Source organism: Lycium barbarum, chromosome 12 (genome assembly GCF_019175385.1).
Source record: "Lycium barbarum isolate Lr01 chromosome 12, ASM1917538v2, whole genome shotgun sequence".
NCBI lineage: Eukaryota > Viridiplantae > Streptophyta > Magnoliopsida > Solanales > Solanaceae > Lycium > Lycium barbarum.
In genome coordinates, this window is record NC_083348.1 from 64815696 (window position 1) to 64841016 (window position 25321).

General features: G+C 39.2%; 1 protein-coding gene and 1 non-coding gene across 4 annotated transcripts in view; both read right to left on the bottom strand.

Annotated features, from left to right (window-relative positions):
• Nucleotides 1-1204, bottom strand: part of LOC132625051 (uncharacterized) — a 4322-nt gene extending 3118 nt beyond the window's left edge. Inside the window, exons 1-2 of one of the 3 annotated variants that reach the window (XM_060339824.1) lie at nucleotides 845-1199; nucleotides 357-670 (exon numbers count right to left, since the gene is read on the bottom strand). In XM_060339824.1, the coding sequence (XP_060195807.1) occupies nucleotides 357-658 (302 nt within the window). In that variant the 5' untranslated portion in view covers nucleotides 659-670; nucleotides 845-1199. Of the gene's footprint in view, nucleotides 1-356 lie in introns of all 3 variants that reach the window. The other 2 variants (XM_060339825.1, XM_060339823.1) reach the window with 2 other exon arrangements.
• A 4870-nt stretch (nucleotides 1205-6074) lies between these two features.
• LOC132625322 (small nucleolar RNA R71) lies at nucleotides 6075-6180 on the bottom strand. Its single transcript, XR_009576759.1, has one exon. It is a non-coding gene; the product is annotated as a small nucleolar RNA R71 (small nucleolar RNA).
• Between the last annotated feature and the right edge of the window lie 19141 nt (nucleotides 6181-25321).

The following is a 25321-nucleotide window of genomic DNA, read 5'->3' on the forward strand; positions in this document are numbered from 1 at the left end:
AAGTGGCATTACACATTGATTGTGTCCTCCCCACCCTCCAACACACATCATCTTTACCCCACGCTGATAGCCCCCATCCCCACCACCCCATGGCTCCACCCCCACCTCCTCCTGTCTAGATTATATACAAATTCTCTTGTCTAGATTATATACAAATCCTTTTAGGATAATATTTTTTGCTTACGTATCGAACACAAAAATATAAGTAGGAAACCCACTTATTTCCCAGGAAAACATTTTCCTTCATACTGAACGCACCCTGAATCTCTATATCCATTCTGCTCTATTCGGGCTCGTTTTAATCCTAATACATTATACTCCGAATGAAAAATAGCATGAGAGAAGGATATATATACCCCATCAAATTGACCTGGAGATGAAGACTGAGTTCTGTGAACAAATCATACATCTGCCCCAAATCAGCCGCATTTCCATGAGAGTACAGCACCGTCACCTTCGCCCCTGGATTCCTCACGTACATGGCAATAATCTCTGTCCCCTTCTTCGTCCCTAGCTTCAATATGTCCACGTCTTCCCCTTGCACCACCTCTGTCATCTTAAGTTTTCCCGTCGTTTCTTCCACCACCACCCCATACGACGGTGGATTTGGCGGAAAAAACGCAAACTTTGCCGCCATAGACGACGTTACAGCTCCCATCACTTCCCCTATCTAATGTACGTATATGAAAAATTAAAAAAAAATCTCAATCAATCAATTAGCCTCATCATACTCAAAAATATTGTAACAACGTCTCCCTCTATCAGACCTTTGGACCATCTATACGTTGAGATTATGTTTGTAAAGAATAAATCATCTAGGAGATATGTTTAATTGTATACGTACAGATATGTGTTTGACAGAACAGTTTCGTCTTCACACCAATACGTGACGAAATTTTGATGCACATACGAACATGTATGTGTGTTGATTTGGACAAGCCTGCAAATTTGAATGTTAAATTATGTTGTGTTCAAAATTAAATTATGGCTATGTATCCATACACAAATTATGCATATGGTTGTAAGGTTTCAGGGGAGTGATTATCATAAGGGGTTGAGACGTATGGGAGCTGATCGGAGAAAACGAGATTTTTTTAATTTGGAGACAACGAGATTTTTTCTTTCTTTAATTTGGGTGGTGTTTTTGTCTGACACGCGGCAGGGTAATATCTGCTTTATGTATGAATGATCTCCTAGTACATCGTACTGTCCATCCTTTGTGAACAGCTTGTAGCATGTAGAAACAGCGTGACCTTTGTTCAGCTTGTTTTTAAAGATTAAAGAACAGTTAAATTTTTATTTAAGTAGCCGTTTGGACATCATGGAATCACGAGAAGAAATTATGTTTGGACATGCAATTTAGATTTTTTAAGTTACAGTCCTTTTTATAAACATAAAAACCTCACAAGTTGTGAAAACCATCAAAATTTTATCAATTCTTATACAATCTTACCAAATAAGTAAATCATAATTCATAATAAAATTAATACGCTACTAGAAGGCCTTTCTAAAAAATACAACATCAATTGATCAAACTTTAGTTCAATAAAAAGAAAAATTTAACATAATAGTAATGTAACTCTCTTTAATATAATCCCACCACATGGTAAACATGATTGGTAAATATATTTTATTAACTTGCAGATTAATATTTAATACAAATGGTTGGTAAACATATCTACCAATATGGGTCTTTTTTTACAAAATATAAACGTATGGATCAAATTTTACATTTATATTTTTTGAAATCATGATTTCAAATCTTTTTTTATATATATCTCACCATAGGTTGTGAGCCTTAGGTGTAAAGGGTTTGACTTGACCCCTAACCTGTTATATTTATGTAATAAGTTACAATGGAAAGAGGGGGACATGGGAACCTTGCCTCAATCCTACAAAAAAGATTGCAAAACAATCTTGAAAAGGGGAGCCTATACATACCTTTCCTTATACTACAAAGTATACAAAGCATACAAAGCATTTTAACTTACAAAGAAATTACATTTTTCATATCTCCTTCTAACTGTTGGGACTTGTCTTTTGTCTAGTTGAATCAGTCCCTTTACCTCTCTTGGAAGCTTATTATAAGAGTGACAAAAGTTCATGCTTCCACTAGTTGCTGCCTGTTTGGCCAGAAAATCAGCTACTTGATTGACTTCCCTAAAGCAATGAGTAATCATATGAGTAGATTGATTAAGCTGTCTAGTTATGCTACTGATAGTGTGCTTCAATTTCAGGTTAGCAGTGTCTTTGTGAGTAAGCATCTTTGTAATGATCTGAGAGTCAAGTTCGATGTGGATATTTTGAATCCCTTGTTGATTGCACTAGTTAACTCCATACTCAACAGCTAACGCTAGGCTTGTGCACGAATCGATTCGGTTCGGTTTTGGCCATCATCGAGTTGAAATTTCGAATTTCAACTTTCTAAAATTCTCAACCAAACTCGATCCATTCTAGGTTCAATTTGATTCGTTTTTTATTGTTTCGGTTCGGTTACACAAATCGATTTGTTCGGTTTATTCGAAATTTAAACAAGCAACTATTTCATTTCAATTTTAGAGTAAACATAACAAAAAATAATGAGATCCTGAACTTGCAGCCTTATAACCAAGACATTAACCAAGAAAAAACTATAAACTTGCAAGCATAATAGCATATAAATAGCAAAACAAGAGCTTGACAACTTGTGCAAGCATACAAATCCGCCAACACCACATTACATATACCAAATTAGTCATATTAGTCACTAGTGGCATACAAATTCGGTTTGTTCGGATCGGTTCGGTTGATAATTGAAGCAAACCGTATACGAACCGTTAAACCGTAATATTTTACAATTGCATTTGTAAATCGAAATTGAATTTTATTATCCAAATTAAATTATTCGAATTGATTCGAATCGGTTCGGAAATTCGGATTGAACCGATTTGTGCACAGGCCTAGCTAACGTTGCAACCTTGTTATTGCTGCTGCAGTTCACAGACATGGAGTAAGCCATAATCATTTTATCCTCTTCATTTCTCAGAACCCTCCTATACATGCTTTGTTAGAGTCTTTGAAAAAACTCCCATCAGTGTTGAGCTTGAGCATGCCAATGTTTGGCTTAATCCAGCAGACTATTGTGCATTTCACACTTTGTGTTAATCTTTCTAGCTTACTGCATAAATTGATCCAGCTGTCTTCAGTAGAAATAGTTGGATAGGATTCTTGAATCACTGATTTAATGTTCCAACAGAATTGTGTCGCCATCTTGTGGTGGTAAAATTTGTTCTCGTCCCCATACCTGCAGGCTGTCCAAGCTTTCCAGATTTCCCAAATAATTAAGATTGGCGTTGCATTAAGCACCAACCTTTGAACTCTGTTTCTGGCCTTAGCATTCCACCAGTTTCTGAATATTGCATTAATAGGTTGGTGCTGATGTGTTATGCCCAGAAGAGCCCCCATTGCTTTCCATATACACTCTGCAGTTTGACCTTCAATGAGTACATGTTGCATACTTTCATGTTGAGGAATATAGCAGCATGCACAGTCTACTCTTTCCTGGTTATTGTTATGCATTAAAGATTTAGGAAATAGGAGTTTGTTTAAAAACATCCTCCAGCATATGAAAGACATCTTAAATGGTATATCTCTGTGCCATATTTTTCTCAAGAAATCATTGTTGGCTTTTTGTCTTCTGATCAAGTCCCAAGCAGAGCCATTAGAGAATCTTCCATCTTCTGTACTGTTCCAAATGGCGTAGTCCTTTCTTCCTTCAACTCCAATATCAATAGAGATGATGTGTAAGGCAATCTGGCTAGGAAGACTAGTGTATAGTTTCCGAACATCCCAGATATGATCCTCCATATAATGATGTACTTTATTCTTGGAGTTACTCCTTGTCATATCGTTTGGACAAATTTGTGCAAGTGGACCAATTTCTGTCCAATTGTCCCACCAAAAGCTACAACTTCAATTGTTGATTTTCCATGATATACATCTCTCACTTTTTTCTCTTTCCCAAAGCAAGTGTTTCCAAGCTTGTGGATTTCCTGCAACCCATTTTTTACCTACAGGATGCATTCTAGGACAGTATTTCGCCATTAGGAAATTGATGTGGCGTGATTTTACGCCACAATCGATGCTTTTTTACTATAAGTTTTACTTGTTTTTAAGCAAGCCTACGTGATTTTACGTGGTTTTTAGTGCTTTTCAGGTAAAGGAACAGATTCGGCACAATCACAGTTGAAGTGCAAAATCAGGTCGTAAATTGACGTTTACGGTCCGTATTCTACAATACGGGGCCGTATTCCATGATCGTGTTAAAGGATCCTATAAACAGAAAGTCAAGCTGCGAAGATGGTGATTTACGAGCTGAGTTTACGGACCGTATTACAGTTTACGGTCCGTACTCCATCACGTATTTAGTCATTCAAGCATCTGGCAGAAAGTTTGAGATTGGCAAAGTGAAAGACGATCAAGCAGTTTACGGACCGTAAACCACTTTACGGTCCGTATTTTGGAAGGTTAAGCTGCACACAACTGAGAGAACGACGTGGGCGTAAACCACTTTTACGGTCCGTAAAGTGATTTACGGACCGTATTTCGCCATGACGGGACCAAAGTGCAAATCTGTAACTTGTGTATTTTCAAAACCTATAAATAGTCATTTTAGGGTTTTTATTAGGGGGCATTCAATATACTTTTGTCTCTTGACTTAGAGCATTAAATTCTCTCTAGTTTTTGAAGATTCAAACATCAATTCAAGTATTCTCAATTCTTTTTCATTCCAAAGTAAGCAATTATGAATTTTTCAATTTCTTATTTCTTGTTCTTGTTCTTTGTCATGAGTAACTAAATTCCCTTACTAGGGTTGTGAACCCAAAGATGGGTGTATTGTGATTGGGTTTGTAATTGATATACAATTAGTGGATTATTAGGGTTTAGTTATTCTTCATTCTTCATTTATAATTAATGGTTGCAAACATTGACTAAAGCCATAAACCCTAATTTATTTGGGAAAATAATTAGGGTTGGTAAGAATAATTAACAAGAACTTAAAGCTTTAAACTTTGTTTAATAAATTCACTTAGGAATAAGAAGAATTTACTTGGCATGATTAATCGTTCTTCATGGTTACTTTCTTATATTTGGAAAAATCATAGAAAGACATAATCTTTATTTATTGGGAAATAGTAAAGATTCACATAGAGATTAAGTGCATTCATATAATAATCCATTAGAAGTATATCAAGATCATTACCCATGATCATACACCCTATCTAAAGGGGACACAACCTTAGTTTCTTTTACCATAAATTTCCACCAAAGCAATAGTTTAGAATTTAGTTATAGAACAACCAATTTTTACCAAAATCATCGGATTAAGACATTAGACCTAGAACTTAGCATCTACGACTTTAGTAACATTTTTACACCATATTCCCTGTGGGATTCGACCCCAACCTTGTTGGGTTACTATATTTGACAACGTCCGCGTTATACCATTAATAGGTGTAATTTGAGCGTATCAAATTTTGGCGTCGTTGCCGGGGAATACGGTTTTGAAATTACTAAATAGTGTTTGCTTTGATTAAAGTCTTTTGCTTATTCCATCACACCTTGTTTGCTATTTTGTGTAAATAAGGTGAACATGAATCGACATCAGCAAAATCAACGTGCTGACAACCAGGGAAATCTGATGAACAATCAGGCGAATGATTCAGACGACGAGAATATATTCGCTGAATTTGTTCCGGAGGAGGACTATGCTTCTCCTATTGTTCAGCCTCGAGTTGGAGCTGCTACTGTGAAAATTGACTCCTCTCTATACCAGTTGTTGAAACTTGAGGGATACTTTCGAAACTCTACCGAGAATGACCCCCAACGTTATTTGCAGAATTTTGTGGATGTGTGTGCTAATCACATCCAGAACAATGTTCCACAAGATGCTATTCGGTTGAGGTTATTCAAATATTCCTTAGCTGGAGAGGCAAGAACATGGTTTGAGAAGCTGCCCCGAAATTCGATTACTTCATGGGCAGAGATGGCAGCTGCTTTTCTCACAAAGTGGTACCCTCCTAGAAAAAAGGCTGAAATTCGTGACAAGATATATGAATTTAAGCAGCGACCGGGGGAACAACTATATGAAGCCTGGGAGAGATTCAAGGAGTATTTGCAGAGGAGCCCGAATCATGGTTTTCTGGAACATATATTGATGGAGAAGTTCTATCGAGGGTTAGATCCAGTGACACAGTCAGTAGCTAATAATGCAGCTGATGGTTGTTTTATGAACAAAACCTTTCGACGAGTGACTACCATACTTAACAAGCTGACAACTCATAATCAGGCTTGGCACTCAAGCAATGCTGATGTAGTACCATATGGTAGTGCTATGATCCAGAATATGGTGAAGGAGAATCAAGACACCCAGCAAACATTGACAGAACTTGCAACAAATATTTCCTTGCTGACGAAGAAGTTTGATGAATCTCAAATCAAAAAGGTAAATGTTTGTGAGGATGATACAGTCTTGCCACAAGGGATGTACCATGCCCAAGATGGTCCGTTCCTTGAGGGGCCATCTATGCAGGTTGAAGATGCTAATTATGTTAACAACTCTCAAGGGGGTTATCAAAGACAGAATTACCAAGGTGGCTATCAGAGTCAGAATCAATGGAGACCGCAGCAAGGTCTAGGTGCTTACAACAACTCTGGGAATTACAATAATAATTATGGTGGTGGAAACCATAGGAGCTACAACAACAGTAACAATTTTGGGAACAAGAGTTCCAATCCTTATATACCACCGAAAGGTGAATCACCAGAGCAAGGTAGTTCGAAGGTTGAAGCAATGCTTGAGAAGATTTTGGCAAATCAATCTAAGTCTGAAAGGACTTTATCTGGGCTGGCAGAAACAGTGGGTTCCCATACAGCAGCTATTCAGAAGCTTGAGTCGCAGATGAGGGATATTTCTAGAGAGCAGCACCCTCCAAAAAAAGGAGGGCTTCCAAGTGACACTATTCCAAATCCCAAGAATGGGGGAGGCGGTATAGACCGTGCATTTTCCATCACTACTAGAAGTGGTAAAACAATACAGGGGGCTGCTGAGAAACTGATTGATCTTGATCCGATAGATGAAGAGAATGAGGTGCAGTCTGAAGCACTCATCACTGCTGATAAGATTCCTACTGACACGAAGGTTGCTGAGATTCCAGAGATGGTGAGGGAAGCTGATAACACAAGCAAGCAGGCTGTAAAAGGGGCCCTCCGCCCTTTGACACAACTTTTCAAATCTAAACCTCCTTTTCCTCAGAGGATGGTAAAGAAGAAGGAAGATGCTAAGTTTGAGAAGTATTATGATCAGCTGAAGCAGTTATCTCTAAATTTTCCCTTCTTGGAAGCTGTCAAGGAGATGCCCGGTTTTGCGAAATATTTGAAGGATTTGCTGACCAAGAAGAAAACGATGCAGCATAAAACCGTGAGTTTGACTCACACTGTGAGTTCCATCATTTCAACTACAACTGTGCAGAAAAGGGGAAATCCTGGGGCGTTCACCATTCCTTGTTCTATTGGGCACCATGAATTTGCTCTTGCTTTGTGTGATAATGGGGCGAGTATAAATTTGATGCCCCTTGCTATATATAAACAATCAGGTTTGGGGATGCCAAGGCCGACTACAATGAGATTGCAGATGGCTGATAGGTCTATCAAAAGACCTGTGGGGGTGGTGGATGATGTAATTGTGCGGGTTGGTGATTTTATGTTGCCCGCTGATTTTGTGATTCTTGACTGTGCTGTTGATCGGGACATTCCTATCATTCTGGGGAGACCTTTCCTTGCTACAGGGAGCGCTCTGATGGATTCGGAGAAAAATGAAATCAAGTTCCGAGTCAACAATGACGAAGTGACTTTTCAGGCTAGCAAAGGGATGAAGTTACCAAGTGCTTATGAGAGCATTTCGGTAATTGATTCATTTGATGTTGTTGATGATGCAGTGGAGTTCAAGATGGAAGAAGAGAGTTTGGGTGAGGCTTTAGCGGGTATTCTTGTGAATTTCGATGCTGAAGACATGGAAGGCTATGTGGAGACCGTCAATTCACTTGGTGGGTTGGGCTCATACACATACCACCCAAAGAAGCTGAATCTTGATCTGGAAAATAGAACAACTCCTCCAGCAAAGCCTTCGATCATTGAGCCACCTAAGTTGGAGCTTAAGCAGCTCCCATCACATCTGAAATATGAGTTCTTTGGTCTGGAAAATACATTACCGGTGGTTGTCTTAGCCCTATTGACTGAGGAGCAGATTTTGCAGCTTTTGGAGGTGCTAAGGGAGTATAGACGTGCTATTGGTTTGACAATAGCAGACATTCGAGGTATTCCATCTGGGATCTGTGAGCATAAAATTCAATTGGAGGAAGATAGCAAACCGAGTGTCGAGCATCAGAGGCGACTGAACGAGAATATGCAAGAGGTCGTCAAGAAAGAGATCATCAAATGGCTGGATGCAGGTGTGGATTACCCAATTGCTGATAGTAAATGGGTGAGCCCAGTCCAATGTGTTCCTAAAAAAGGCGGCATCACTGTTGTGCCAAATGCAAAAAATGAGTTGATTCCAACCAGAACTGTCACTGGTTGGAGAGTTTACATGGATTATCGCAAGCTCAACACAGCCACGAGCTAGGACCACTTCCCTATGCCCTTCATTGATCAGATGCTGGATAGACTAGCAGGGCGTTCCTACTATTGTTTCCTTGATGGTTATTCGGGCTACAATCAAATCAACATTGCTCTGGAAGATCAGGAGAAGACCACTTTCACTTGTCCTTATGGGACATTTGCATTCAGCCGGATGCCCTTTGGGTTGTGTAATGCACCAGCCACCTTCCAGAGGTGCATGATGTCAATCTTCTCCGACATGGTGGAGGATTTCTTGGAAGTGTTCATGGATGATTTTTCCGTGGTGGGTGACTCATTTGAAGATTGTCTTGGCCATATGGGTCAAGTGCTAAAAAGGTGTGAGGAGACCAATCTGGTGCTGAATTGGGAGAAGTGCCATTTTATGGTGAAGGAAGGAATCATCCTCGGTCACAAAATCTCTGAGAAGGGAATCGAGGTCGATCAAGCAAAAATTGATGTGATTGCAAAACATCCTCCACCCATCTCAATCAAGGGTGTCCGAAGTTTCTTGGGACATGCTGGGTTCTATAGGCGCTTCATCAAAGATTTCTCCAAGATCGCGAACCCTATGTGCAAGCTTCTTGAAAAAGAGGCTAAATTCGTATTTGATGACAAGTGCCAGAAGGCGTTTGAGGAGTTAAAAGAGCGTCTCACTACTGCTCCTATTATTGTTTCTCTTGACTGGTCCTTACCATTTGAACTGATGTGTGATGCCAGCGGTATCACAATAGGTGTTGTGCTTGGGCAGAGGCACAATAAAATCATGCACCCGATCTATTATGCAAGCAGAACACTGAATGCTGCTCAAATGAATTATACAGTGACGGAACAAGTGCTGCTTGCCATTGTGTTTGCTTTTGAGAAATTTCGGGCCTACTTGTTGGGGTCCAAAGTAGTGGTTTACACTGATCATGCAGCCTTGAGATACCTCATGGAAAAGAAGGAAGCAAAGCCGCGACTGATCAGATGGGTGCTATTGCTGCAAGAGTTTGATTTTGAGGTGAAGGACCGCAAGGGCACTGAAAACCAGGTTGCTGACCATCTCTCTCGATTGGAAGAGGCTGGGAGACCTTCTTATGACCTTGAAATAGAGGATGCTTTTCCGGATGAGAAGGTGTTGGCTGTGTCAAATGAGGTGGCACCGTGGTATGCTGACATTGCCAATTATTTGGTAACAGACATAGTTCCAGAAGATATCAAAACCTACCAAAAGAAGAAATGCGGGATGCTCGGCAGTACTACTGGGACAAGCCTTATTTGTTCCGAACATGTGCTGACAACATCATTCGGCGTTGCGTTCCGGAAAGTGAAGTTATGGAAATTTTAAAAGCGTGCCATGACTCTCCTGTTGGGGGTCACCATAGCGGAAACCGGACTGCAGCTAAGGTACTTGAGTGCGGCTATTACTGGCCGACCATTTTTCACGATGCTAATCTATTGGTTCGGTCCTGTGATCAATGTCAGTGGCAAGGGAATATCGGAAAACGGCAAGAAATGCCTATGAATTTTGTTATGGAGGTAGAAGTGTTTGATGTCTGGACGATTGACTTTATGGGACCTTTTGTGAGTTCTGGTGGCATGAAATACATCTTGGTAGCTGTGGACTATGTGTCAAAATGGGTAGAAGCGGTGGCTTTACCAATAATGAGGCCAAGAGTGTTATGGGGTTCCTTAAGAAGAACATATTTACTCGATTTGGTACTCCGAGGTCGATAATCAGCGATGGTGGACCCCACTTTTGCAATAAAGTGTTCGCGGGACTGATGGAGAAATATGGTGTAAAGCATAGGGTGGCAACGCCCTATCACCCTCAGACAAGTGGACAGGTCGAAGTGTCCAATAGGGAAATCAAAAGTATTCTAGCAAAAACAGTGAATGCCAATAAAACTGATTGGGCCCGCAAGCTCGATGATGCTCTATGGGCATACCGGACTGCTTTCAAAACTCCAATTAGGACTTCACCCTTCAAGCTTGTATTCGGGAAAGCTTGTCACTTGCCGGTTGAACTTGAACACAAAGCTATGTGGGCGCCGAAGAAACTGAATATGGATTGGGAGGAAGCAACCAAGCTGTAGTTGTTTCAATTAAATGAGATGGATGAATTTTGGTACCAGGCATATGAGAGTGCAGCCCTTTATAAAGAAAGAATGAAGCAATACCATGACAAGAAGATTCTGAAGCGAGAGTTCTACAAGGGTGACTCTGTATTGTTGTTTAACTCTCGGCTAAAGTTGCTACCGGGTAAGCTTAAATCCAGATGGTCTGGTCCGTTTGAGGTGGTCGGTGCTTCACCCTATGGCGCGGTTGAATTGAAGTCCGGAGATGGTACTCGGACGTTTAAGGTGAATGGGCAGAGATTGAAGCACTATCACGGTGTGATTTCGGAGGATAGGATTGTTGATAGATACAGGTTGAAGCACCTCGGAACGAACAATGATCTGGTGCACCAAGATAAGGAGTAAATGATCACCACCGTCGTGTTGCGACGTTAAATCAAGCGCTTCTTGGGAGGCAACCCAAGTGTAATATTCATTTTCATCTAGGTTTCTATTTTCACATAGGGTAATGGTTGTTTTGATGCAAGGATATGTTGCAGAAGATATTGCTGAAAAACAGGTAAGTTCAGTTATCAGAAATTGTTTCGTATCATTGCAAAATACGCCTGTAGTTTACGGACCGTATTTCACAATACGGATGGTAAACCAGGACGTATTTTACAATGTTACGAGACAGTAAGCAATGTAATGTTATATGATGGTTTACGACCATGTAGGACGGACCGTATTGTGAACCTGCTCGTAAATTAACAGGCAACATTGCAGTGTTCTGCCCTCATCAACCACTCTAAATACGGGTCGTAAACTAGTTTACGGACCGTATTTAGAGATTTAAAAAAAAAAAAAACAGCGGTTTCAATATATAACCCACCACGATTTAAATCAAGGGTAGACCAATCAACCCCCAACATTTCCCACCACTAATTCTCCCTCCATCTTCACGTTTTCCTCTTCAACTTCCTTTCATCCCCACTACTTCCCACCATAAACCCATCACCTTCCACTTTCCTAACCACCATAAATACAAAACACCACCCACCAACTAACCTATCTCACCAAGAATTCGAATTCCCCCTCTGCCCTAGGTTTAATTTCGTGTGTGATTGCAGTGGTGCTCTAAAAATCTTTGTTTCTAGTAGTCTGATTCATCATTGAAAGGTATGATTGATGTTCCTCATTTTTCTTTTATATCTGTGCACTTGAACTTGGTGGTAAGTGATTGTCTAGACTGGGTTTGTGAAATTACATGCATAATTACCTTGGTTCATGATCTAGTGAGGGGATAGATGTGCTCAATCTCTTTTTAATTCTCATGGGTAATTGTTAATAAAACCCAACCGGGTTGGAGGGCATTCCATACTTCAAAATTCAAAATTTGAAGTTTTGGTCTACCCACCAATGACTGTCACACCCCCTTTTAACCGGGTTGATTTAAGGAGTATGACGTATTGGTGATTCCCGTTTATTTTGTTTTAAGGAGTCGCCACCTAATTAATTTAACGGTGAATTAGGACACCTAGAGGTTAACTAAGGCAAAGTTAAAACTAAACCTCAGTTAATAGTCTGCTTAACCAGTGTAATTCTAGGTAAGGGCTCTATATTATCCTAAAGGGAAGGGGTTAGGCATCCTTTAGAATCCGTTAACTTACGGTTATCCGACCAACTTAGGTTAATTAATTAAGATGAAAATTCATATAAAAAAAGGGACTTTGGATGTCATTTTAAATAAAACTCATAAATATAACTAAGGCTTTAAATCAAATGCAATTTAACAATAAAACTTATAAAAAGATGGTTTGCATAAAAGAGGATTTTAGATGCTATTTTAACAAGGCTTAAAATGTTGCTAAGACTTTATATGAAATATAATAAATGCATTTTAAGATAAAACTTGTAGGAAATATAACAATTTTTGCCTGTAAATAATAGCTTTCAAGAAAGAGATTTAGCAATTTTGAACTTTCTGTGAAGGTAGCAATGTAGAAAATCTAAGCTTATAAATAGAATTCAAAGGGAAGTGAATTTGCTTATTAATTATGCTTAGTTAAAAATATGCATGATTGATTCAAACTTGAAGAGTTATCTATAAAATATAGTTGAATTTATACTTGCATATTAGTGACGTTTTTGAAACATCTATAATGAAAACATGATTCCCTTTACTTAAAATATATAGTCATGCCATTTTGCAAATTAATTATCCCAAATAAAATGAAGCATGAAAAGAATAGTGTTAACTTATGAAATTAATTGTTAGTATTCCTTAAACTAACTACCCATCACTAAAACTAACCTCCTAATTTATTAGGATTTATCTAAACTAAGAAAACAAAACAAACAAAGAGTTAGTTGCATAATACAAATTAAATGCATAAATAAATAAAGGGGGAAATAATTCAGATGGATTCAGCCCATTTTTTTGTAAGAAAGGGGCTGCTGTTGCTGTTCCTGTGTATCGGGCGTTGGCCCAGAATATTGATTTCTATTTTTTGCTGTAGACAGGGATGGACCGAGAGAGAAGGCTGCTTCGTTGGGCCTTGGCCCAACATCGGCGAATACGGAAGACAAGTCCCTCGGACTCGCGTATGAGGTTCATGCACAAAAGATATGAGAGAAAAAGATTAGTATACGATGAATGAGGCTTAAACATGTAAAAATATGAATTCAAACAATTTGATGGATTATGTATGTACTATGTATATTAAGTATATCTTGTATATACGTGACTCAGCCACCATATACTTATTATAATATAACGGAGCAATGACCGAATATAACTGAATCGAGCTGTATAACCTTTCATTGGGTATTAGACTTATATAGAGTTCGATCATATGCAGTGACTAATATATGCGCAGTATTCAGAATATATCGGATAGGCCTAAGAGGTATACACTGATATATGATCTCGGTATACATTTGATATATACTAAGATTCATATACTACATATATACCTTGAAGTATATACTAAGATTCATATACTACATATATACCCTGAAGTATATCATACCACCAACAGAAAACCAATGTTACAAATCAATTCTTTCCATAGATATGCATGTGACGACAATTAAGTTCGAGAAAGGGATGTCACAGATTCGAGCTTTCGAAGATTTAGGCATGAATGGGTGAGCAAAACCAATTTAGAGGGGGAGGGGGGCGGAAACAAGTGATAGCAGCAGCTATAAGCAAACAAAGGGAGAGGTGCGCAGTTTCTGAAGACAAACACAGGCAAAAATCATCAGCTACGGTCACAGACCCAAACGAATCAACAGAGGTCAAATGAGTACAACAGGATGATAGCTAATTTTCAACATCTCAAGACTGGTCAGAGGCAGACATGTTCAATTATTCTGGCATGATAATAGGACCAACATCAAGTTCTAGATAGATTCAAAATGATATTGGAGGTGCACAGGTAAATTCAAGACTTACACTTGCTGTAAATCAAAGGAAAGAGCAAAGGACAGGCAATCAATTACATTTTGAAAGACAGGCCTTAAGTAGTCCATGTAACCAGATGATTCCTTTTAATGATTTTGATATTAAATCCATTTCTGTTAAAAACTACTCTTTCTTTTAAGGTTCAGCAGACTAAACAACAAAGCCGTAGTGGTGAACCTACCAAAGCAGCGACAATTTAGACTGAAACTTAAAGAGATTTAGAATTATTTACTACGATTCTTAGAAGCATGCGAGCAACAGCTAACTGGAACAGAGAGGATACCCAGATGTCTTAATATGTTTCAAATAGGTAATCCAACAAACAAGCATTTGGCATTCCATTCAACATGTTAGCTAGATACAGCGATATCAACATTCATACAAGTTTAAATGAACATCCCTAAGGATGTATACTCATATGATTCAACAATGCTCCGAAGCAAATTTAGACAGATTCAACTCCACAGGGAATGATCACATAGCACACAATTAGCATGTTTTATCCATAAGGAAACTCAAATGTACTTTCGGAATTTAGCAGAGATCCAACATACATCTGAAGATACTGAAAACGGAATCTAAGATGTTTATCATCCTTGTTAACGTATCCTAAGTCTGCTGAACAACAAATGATACCAACAAATCAACTGCCAGTCTAGAAACTAAACCAACATTAAACATGAGTATCTAAACAATTTAACTACTTAAAACGAAACCAGACTAACTAAAACAGGAATATGTATAATGCTGCCAATCCAAGCTAATGCTGAAAATAAGCCACTGAAATAACAATCAATAATGGATACATGAAACACCTACTTAGCTACCCGACTGGAATTATTGACTAAAGAAAAGTGGTTTTCATACTCAAGCAAACTAAACCAAATTATCATATATAAGCACACTTAAACGTATAACAGGTTAACAAAGAAGAACATGCAAAGCGACTTATATATCAAACTAGAATAACTCAAACTGACATACTTGAATCATGGAACAATAACTAAAATACACAGAGCAAAGAAAAATGCAACAGAGATGGAAAAAAAAAAAGAAATGGAGCATTACCTCCTTCGGGTGCAGCGAAATGGGACTCGAGCTTCCGATATACCTCGAAACACTTCGAAATTCGAAATCGTGGGTGCTCAAGTTTGAACGAACACTCGAAGCAAGAACAGAACCAGATTTGATATTCTTGTGCCGATATCGAGAAAATTAAAAATCGATGTTTTAAAAGAAGAACTGGAACAATCAAAGACTCGTATTTTTAAGGGAAATTTTGATGATTTGAGGACTTTATTTCTTGGGGAATTTCCTGAATCCGAAAATCTTTCTTTTCAGGGGGTCTCCTGGGTTCCAAAATATCGTATGTTGAAGGGAAAAGGGTGGGGGTTTTCCCGAATTCAAAAAAATCCCCCCGTTAACATGGATGATGAAACCAATATTTATAGACTAATTTTTGTTTGAATTTGAGAGGAGCGGGGACAAGAAGGAGTGGAGTGGCAGAGGAGCGTGGGGGTATGGGGGCGTGATGGTGTCAGTGATGAAGTTGAGTGGAACAGATGGATGGCAGAGGTATGGGCGAAGTCAGAGGAAGTGGAAATCACGTGGGGGGTACAGGTGCGGTGGAGATGGTGGAAGGTGGGTGGAGTTAGGGCGATGGCGATGGAGGTGGGTGATGACGAGGTGGGTGGCGACGGAGAGATAGATGGAGACGGCGGAGATGGGAGGCGGAGGGAGGTGCGATGGTGGAGATGACGATGAAAATGGGGAGGGAGACGAGGGAGTTGCGGCGGTGGGGCGAGGAAAAATGATAAGGGAACCCTAAAAGGGTTTCCCTTATCCTGAACGAAAATGGGCTGGACCCGGTCCATAAATGGACCGGGTCAATTTTTTTTAGACCGGGTATTAAGAGAATAGGCTAATAAATTAAAACACGAATTATTCTAAAAATTGAGATAAGAGATATGGACTAGTCCAAAAATATTAGGGATTAATCGGACTTTGATTTGGGGTCCGGTAAGTCACAATACGGACTGAGTGCAAGAAATAGTTTGACTTCTAAATTTGAATAAGAGACCCATTTTAATTAATGAACATACCGAGGGTGACAAAATATTACTTAATACCAAAAAATATGTGATTACTAGACTCGGGTAATAAAATCATATGTTATAATAGCCGTGTAATAATATATGTTACTTTTCTTTGAAAATCCGCACTAAATAAATACTATTATTTATTTATGCAAAGATAAATGCGTAAGCTGGTAAAATGCCGAAATGATAAGAATTGTGAATTATAATAATATTAATAAATAATAATAATAATAATAATAATAATAATAATGATAATAATAATAATAATTATTATTATTATTATAATAGAATAATAAAATGTCGGTATTGATAAGAGGCTAATAATTATAGTAACCAGAATGTATTTTTTTTATTTTTTTTCAAAATATTAGAAGCTTAAAAATAGGTATTTTGGCAGAGAGGCGGGACAAAATTGGGTGTCAACAACTTGTCCCTCTTTGCCCGATAATGATGAAAGAGTTGTCGGGCAAAGACGTTGACTCAGTAGCCTATTTTGTCCCGGCTAAAGGAAACTTGAGAGGATTATGACCGGACTCCGGTCTCTGAGTTGCCTACATATCTCGGGCTATACGAGAATCAGGTCGAGTGTAGTTCTGGGACAATTACGACACTTGAACCCCGATTGGCGCGAAGCTTGCAAAATATTGTCCCAGTGTTGAATTATGATAACACTGAGTATTATGATAGAAACTTGAGAATTCTGAAAATTGAATTGCTGGAACGCAAGAGAATACTTGTAATTAGAGACGAGTGTTCGAGGTAGATCTTTGACCCGTGTCGGGAAGTCTGATTATCCTTCCCGACAAATTGCCCCAGTTCGCTGCCGAAGAAATAGTTCCACGATTTGATGTGTGATGCCAACTTTGATGTTGTCAAAAGCCACCAGCTAAAAACAATTGTTAGCAATAAAGAAATATATGTAAATAAGACAGGGTTGGAGAAGTTACACTTGCAATCCCTGCTTCGAAAGTTGAATCCACATTCGGAGGTGGATGCCTGAATGAAATGTAAGATATCCGCATTCGGAGGTGGATGCTTGAACTGAAATATAAGATACCCGCATTCGGAGGTGGGCGCCTGAACTCGAAATATAAGATACCCGCATTCGGAGGTGGGTGCCTGAACTTGAAATATAAGATACCCGCATTCGGAGGTGGGCGCCTGAACTTGAAATATAAGATACCCGCATTCGGAGGTGGGCGCCTGAACTGAAATATAAGATACCCGCATTCGGAGGTGGGTGCCTGAACTTGAAATATAAGATACCCGCATTTGGAGGTGGGTGCCTGAACTTGAACATTGAAATACCCGCATTCTAAGGTGGGCGCCTAAATTGAAGATTGACATACCCGCATTCTAAGGTGGGTGCCTAAAATTGATCATTGAAATACCCGCATTCTAAGGTGGGTGCCTGAATTGAACATTGAAATACCCGCATTCTAAGGTGGGTGCCTGAATTGAAATTGACATACCCGCATTCTAAGGTGGGTGCCTGAATTGAACATTGAAATACCCGCATTCTAAGGTGGGTGCCTAAATTGAAATTGACATACCCGCATTCTAAGGTGGGCGCCTAGATTGAAATTGACATACCCGCATTCTAAGGTGGGTGCCTGAATTGAACATTGAAATACCCGCATTCTAAGGTGGGTGCCTAAATTGAAATTGACATACCCGCATTCTAAGGTGGCGCCTAGATTGAAATTGACATACCCGCATTCTAAGGTGGGCGCCTAAATTGAATTTTGAAATACCCGCATTCTAAGGTGGGCGCCTAGATTGAAATTGACATACCCGCATTCTAAGGTGGGCGCCTAATTTGAACATTGAAATACCCGCATTCTAAGGTGGGTGCCTGAATTGAAATTGACATACCCGCATTCTAAGGTGGGTGCCTGAAATAGAATATAAGGTTCCCGCATTCGGAGGTGGGTGCCTAAATTAAATTTTGAAATACCCGCATTCTAAGGTGGGCGCCTATATCATGTCCACTTCCCATGGTGCAAAAATGTAAATCCACATCCACTTTCAGGGTGCAGAAAAATAAACCCGAGTCCACTTTCACAGTTCAAAATATAAATCTACGTCCGCATTTCACGGTACAAAAATATAAATCCACGTCGACTTTGACGTCCGTATTATACGGTACAACAGTAAATTTACATCTACTTTCACGTCTGCATTATACGGCGCAAAAATAAATTCACTTTTACTTTCGAAACATAAATCTGTATCCACTTTCTACAATTGTAGGTATATTTTCCGTAATATAATTCTATTTTCACTTCCATGCTCGCATCCACAATGTAAATGTAAATCCACGTCCACTTTAGAAATAGTATTGTAAAAAGATATCCACATCTTAATCCATGTCCCGTTGTGACGGAAGTTAAATATATAATTAACCCCCACAATTTGATATACGATGCAATATTTCGATCTTGTTATCTTATTAACACACTTCATTCTAAAAGAATTTGATAATGATTTGAACATGTATGAAGTGATGACGAAATTGAGGAATTCTAACCAATAACAGGTGATCAAGGTCAGTGTCCATGATTATATGTATTCGATCCATCGGTGAATGTCACGAGCTAAAACAACTGTTAGTGATAAGAATCAATAGCTGGGTCTAAAAGAATTATACTTACAGCCCTTGGTTGAGAAGATGAACTTGTATCCACTGTTGCAATTGAAATTTCGTGATGAGTGGAACGACGCCCACCGTTCGGCATAAGCTACCTTTGCATCCACGCTGAAGAGTATTTGCATTTTGAAGAAAGTTAACTTTTGATCACGCCCATAATTTAATACATGCACCGTGTTCATGTTAATTGGACCTGTCTCAACAAAGAAAAATTGTGAGTTTAAAAGAAAATTGGTTGACTTGTGCATGTCGGGGAACTTGGCCCTTGAATTGACTTTTGTCTCGGTCGCGTCCACGTTCTTCGATGTCTCACCATATATCTTGCTTTGCCGGGGAGTTTCAGTTATATAAAAAAATGTATTTTGAAAATAAAAGTAATGAGATTTAGATGACTTTGAAAGGAAATACTTAGTGGCTCTAATATGTAACATGATTAAGAAGACTCGATTTTTGAATTTACTCACATTTTAGAAATATGGATGGACTTTTGTTTAAGACCACTTTTATGTTACTTCTAAAATTTTGTCCCAGTTTCAGTCTTAGAGATGCTTGATTCTGGACAATTGAAAAATAAGAACTTATAATGAAAGTTTTCGAAAGTGATTTGACCGACTTCGAAATTTGTCCCAGTTTCAAGTCCTGGAAACGCTTGGTTCTAAACGATCGAAAAGTGAGAAAATTGTAATGAAAATTTTTTTGAGAGTGATTTGACTGATTTCAAAAATTTGTCCCAGTTTCAAGATACTAAGACATGAATTTAAGCGGTGGGAAGACCAAGTCTTGTATAAAAATCCTTATGTATTTTATAGGAACCAAAATGTTTGGACAAACTGAAGATAAAAATTTTAAGATAGAAGGGCCGAACCCGCCTCGGGTTGCCTACGTATCCCAAAGGAATCAGGCCAGACGTAGTTCGTGGTGAACATAAAGATTTTTGAGTTTGTTTTGTTTTTTACTAAAGGGGGGGCCGAACCCGATATGGGTTGCCTACGTATCCAAAAGGAAATCAGGCCACACGTAGTTCCACTCATACAACAAAACACTGAAATATTTTGAAAAAGTGGCCGAACCCGATGTGGGCTGCCTACGTATCCAACAGGAAGTCAGGCCAAACGTAGTTCCAATCACAAACAAAGATACTGAAATGATTTGAAAAGAGTGGCCGAACCCGATATGGGCTGCCTACGTATCCAACAGGAAGTCAGGCCAAACGTAGTTCGTTACAAACAAAATGACAGAAATCTTAATTTAAAAAGGCCGTAACAAAACATAGAGGCAACATGACAAAAGGAACTAAATGTTCTAGTTGATACCTCCGGCCTACTACAAAAGGAAATTTAAACTGAAAATACTGAAACTCCCGACGAACCGGGGCTAAGATAGAAGTTCAATTTTGCAACTCAGGTCCTGGCTCAGCAACCTATAAAGTCAATATTTCAGCAAAGTCTTTGATTATCGCAGCATGATCATTTTCATCTTCCACGAACAGGTTCTTGACTCCTTCCACGATATCATCATAGGCAACTTCAACAATCAGATCTGAAGGTTTTGAGAAAGTTTGATCAATGGTAGGAATAGGTTTTGGCAATGCAATCTCCTTCCTTTTATTCTTTCGTGCTTTCTTCACTTCTTCCTCAGTTGGCTCATATCCCAAACCGAATGTAAATTGTTGCGTAGGGAGAACGACTGGCTCAACCCGCCCATTTAGTGTTTTCCCTAGCCCAAATCCAGGTTGGTACCCATTTCTCACCATTTCTTTTGCAACCATAATTGCGGCACATGATCTTTTGAACTCTTGAGTTTGACATACTTCACTCTCCTTAGTGACATTCACAACCTCCCAAGCGTGGTAAGCTGCTCCGTCGAAACCTCCTTCTGCCTCGATGAATGGAGTGGATTGCTCTATATAGAAAGACGTGTCTCCTTCTCCATGTATACATATTTGTTGTTGATCCCACTCGAATTTGACAGTTTGGTGCAAAGTAGATGGTACAGCCCCAGCCAGATGAATCCACGGCCTACCTAACAGCATATTGTATGACGTGGAAATATCAAGTACTTGAAAGTCCATAATGAATTCAACAGGGCCAATCAACACTTTCAACTCTATTTCCCCAATAGGACGCCTTGGAGCCCCATCAAATGCTCGAATATTCATATCACTGGTCTTGAGCTCGCTAACATTATATCCGATCTTCTTCAGACTTGTTAATGGACAGATGTTGAGTCCAGAACCCCCATCAACTAATACCTTAGCCACAAACATGTTACGACACTTGACAGTTATATGGAGTGCTTTGTTATGCATGCATCCTTCCGGCGGCAATTCTTCATTATCGAAGCTGATTCGATGACTGTCAAGCACGCGCTCAATCATCCCAGCTAACGCCTCACTAGTTGTTTCGCTTGGAACATATGCTTCATTCAAAATCCTCAACAGTGCATTCCTGTGCATATCTGAACTCAAAAGCAAAGAGAGAATAGGAATTTGAGCATTGGTCTTTTTCAACTGATCCACAACTGAGTACTCACTAGCCTTGATCTTCCTCAAAAATTCTTCTGCTTCGGTTTCAGTCACGACCCTTTTGGGAGGTACATTGGCTTCCTTAACTTGCCCCAATCTAACTAGCTCTTCTGGAGAATAGCATCTTCCAGACCTTGTCATTCCTGATGTCTTAACCTTGTCAGTGATCGTGTCCTTTCCTCGACATTCCATCACAGTTTGTTGATAATTCCATGGTACGGCTTTTGTATCGAGCACTGGTAACTGATTTGGTGCTTGAACTACTTCCACAGGCGTTGATGAAGCTCCTAATATCTCGACAGGCGCACAACCCCTTATCACTACAGCCGGAGAAGCAACGGCTACAAAATCATGATCCTCCACACGATCCACAGGCACTATAAATTCGGCTGGGTCGTCAACATTTTCATCTATTCCAATCATATTTATCGTGGCCCCATCATGGGTCGGGAGTGGATTGTTAACCACATTTGGTGTTGGTGGTTTGACCGTGATCTGTTTTGCTTCAATAAGATCCTCAACCTTATGCTTCAATGCGTAACAACGATCAGTGGAATGGCCTTTTACCCCCGAATGATATGCACATGTTTTAGTGGGATCAAAGCTTCTGGGTAATGGATCTGGAATTCTACCTTCCACGGGATATACTAAGCCTGAAGCTTGCAGCCTTTCAAAAACAACGCTCAGTGGCTCTCCTAATGGTGTGAAATTGCGAAACGGTTTATTTGGACGAGGTGCAGATGCATTGTTTGGATGATGAGTTTGTGATGGTGGAGCTAGATATGTTGGTGGTCGTGGAGCTCGATATGCTGGTTGTGTGTTGTAAACAGGGTAGGATATTTGTGGTGATTGAGGTTGGTAAGATGACAAAGCTTGGTCGTAGGGATGTGGAGAATATTGGAAATATTGTGAGTGGTGAGCGTTAGGCTGGTATCGCGGTGGTCGTTGATGGCGGTATGATGTGTTTCCCAAGGCCATCACCGATGCTGCTTCTTTCTCTTTTTTCTTTCCATTTCCGAGAGTACCAGTTTGTATAGCCCTACTGGTAGACTGCAAAGCTGCTAGACTTGTTATTCTCCCTGTCTTAATGCCATCTTCGATCATGTCCCCAGCTTTGATCACTTCTGCAAAAGTTTTTCCACTCATTGTCACCAAACGTTCATAGTATTCCGGTTCTAGTGCTTGAATGAAGAAAGTAACCATTTCTGTCTCCTCCATGGGTGGGTGTACCCTAGATGCTTCTTCCCTCCACCGTATAGCATATTCTCGAAATGATTCGGTGAACTTCTTCTTCAACTTTGTAATTGAGATTCTGTCAGGAGCGATCTCAACATGAAACTTGTAGTGATCCACAAAAGCATTTGCCAAATCATCCCAAGTACGCCATTTGGTTGTATCTTGCTTAGAATACCACTCCAAGGCTTTTCCACTCAAACTCTGATTGAATAGTTTGACTCTTATCCCTTCATTCTTTCCTACGCCAATCAACTTCTCACAATAGACTTTCAAATGAAAGAAAGGATTTCCTGATCCATCAAACTTCTCAAATTTCGGAATCTTGTAACCTGGAGGCAATTCTACCTCAGGGAATGCACATAATTCTTCATACCTCACGCTCTGATTACTACCCAGTCCACGCAAACTTCTCATGGCATCCTCCAAACTTTTGAGCTTTCTATTTATCATTTCATCATTAGCTGAGCGTGCTTCATTTTCAACTTCGGCATAATGATCCACCTCTGTGCGACATTGCCCTTGAATCTGTGTCAGGGGTGGAGCTGTGGTATAAGTATACACTGGCGGAACTTGATGTGTGTCATGTGCTGGCGGTATGAGTTGAGCTTTTGAAGAGGTGGTTGTAAATAAAAAGGGAGCATTTTGAGTGAGGTGTTCGGAACGAACTGGCTGAGAAGTGGTGAAATAATTTGCTTGGTTAAATTCGTCCAAATTTGGGAATGGAGGTGGCACAGGCAAAGTCTGACGAACTCCTTGGGATGGAGTCATATGTGGTGGCGTTTGAGAAAATGACCGGTTATGAAGTACCATATGACTTAGTTCGGCAACTCGTCGCTCCAGACGAGCAATGGTCTCCAAATGTGTTTCTGGTTCATTAGAGGATGTGGGATCACTCGTGATTGGTAAACTAAGAGATGGCTCAGATGAAGTGGTTGCATTGATCAAACTTTGATCCATTTTAGAACGAGTCTTTTTAGTTAACCAGATGATTAGTGATGAGTCAGAGTCTGATTTCTTGGCTCTAGACCGTGTGAAATATGGATGTTCCGCCAGTTCCCCTTTAGCACAAGTCAACCTTTTATTTTGAAAATAAATTTTAAAAAGAAAAAAGATAAAACAAGAAAAAGAAAAAAGAAAATGAGTCAGTATACGGTAAGGACATATTATTGCATATAAACACATTATTGCACATAATACATCGCGTTTTATAATGCAAGGGACCTCTTTATGCCAGAGGTAGGCCTAACGAACATTGAAGGACAAACATGTCTTTTATGTATCGTTCCATAACTCTTCTTACAACTAATTTACAATAAAATAAAATTTATTACATGCCAATAAATAATACATCTCAAAGTTAAACTAAGATATCTAATACTTCAACTCCACTAATTTCTTTTGGTTGTCTTCAACCTCCGACATTAATTTTAGATGCTCCACGTCAACCTGCAACAAAAGGTCAGTTTTTCTTGAAATACTTATCTATAGAGTACTAGGTCTACATATTCCACATATTTGTCCTTCAAATAATGCACATAGATAGTGAGTAGTGTCACTTAGAGTCATGGACTCTTTTAGACATTTGGTAAGGTTGACTAATGAACTTAATACACCAAGGGTATTAAGCCTCCTAGGTTTAAAATGATGCATGTTCTTACCAGGTTTTGGCTTCGCTCTACCCTAAGTAGACTAAGAATGGGTTTACTAGACGCAAAGTTCCCAAGCGGACTGCTCGAGTGAGAAGGCTACGCGGTCCCCGTTATTCGGGCACCCCCGCGCATGCGCCAACTCCCTTAAAATTTGGATTCTATGAAGAAATTTGCGGGTGCGCTAAGCACACCTCGCGTGTACGTGTGATAGTGTGAATTTTCCAAAAGTGGAGGAAATATGAACGGAATGCCAGTTTAAGGAAAGCAGTAATAACATATTATACAGAAAATACATATAAGGAATAAAAATACTTAAAAGCATATAAAGCAACAATATAGACAAAATAAAGCAAGATAAACAAAGCATCCAACAAATGATTTATTAACCTAAGTTGTTATGGTTAAGAGCCTAAACTCCCCAGCAGAGTCGCCAAGCTGTCACACCCCCTTTTAACCGGGTTGATTTAAGGAGTATGACGTATTGGTGATTCCCGTTTATTTTGTTTTAAGGAGTCGCCACCTAATTAATTTAACGGTGAATTAGGACACCTAGAGGTTAACTAAGGCAAAGTTAAAACTAAACCTCAGTTAATAGTCTGCTTAACCAGTGTAATTCTAGGTAAGGGCTCTATATTATCCTAAAGGGAAGGGGTTAGGCATCCTTTAGAATCCGTTAACTTACGGTTATCCGACCAACTTAGGTTAATTAATTAAGATGAAAATTCATATAAAAAAAGGGACTTTGGATGTCATTTTAAATAAAACTCATAAATATAACTAAGGCTTTAAATCAAATGCAATTTAACAATAAAACTTATAAAAAGATGGTTTGCATAAAAGAGGATTTTAGATGCTATTTTAACAAGGCTTAAAATGTTGCTAAGACTTTATATGAAATATAATAAATGCATTTTAAGATAAAACTTGTAGGAAATATAACAATTTTTGCCTGTAAATAATAGCTTTCAAGAAAGAGATTTAGCAATTTTGAACTTTCTGTGAA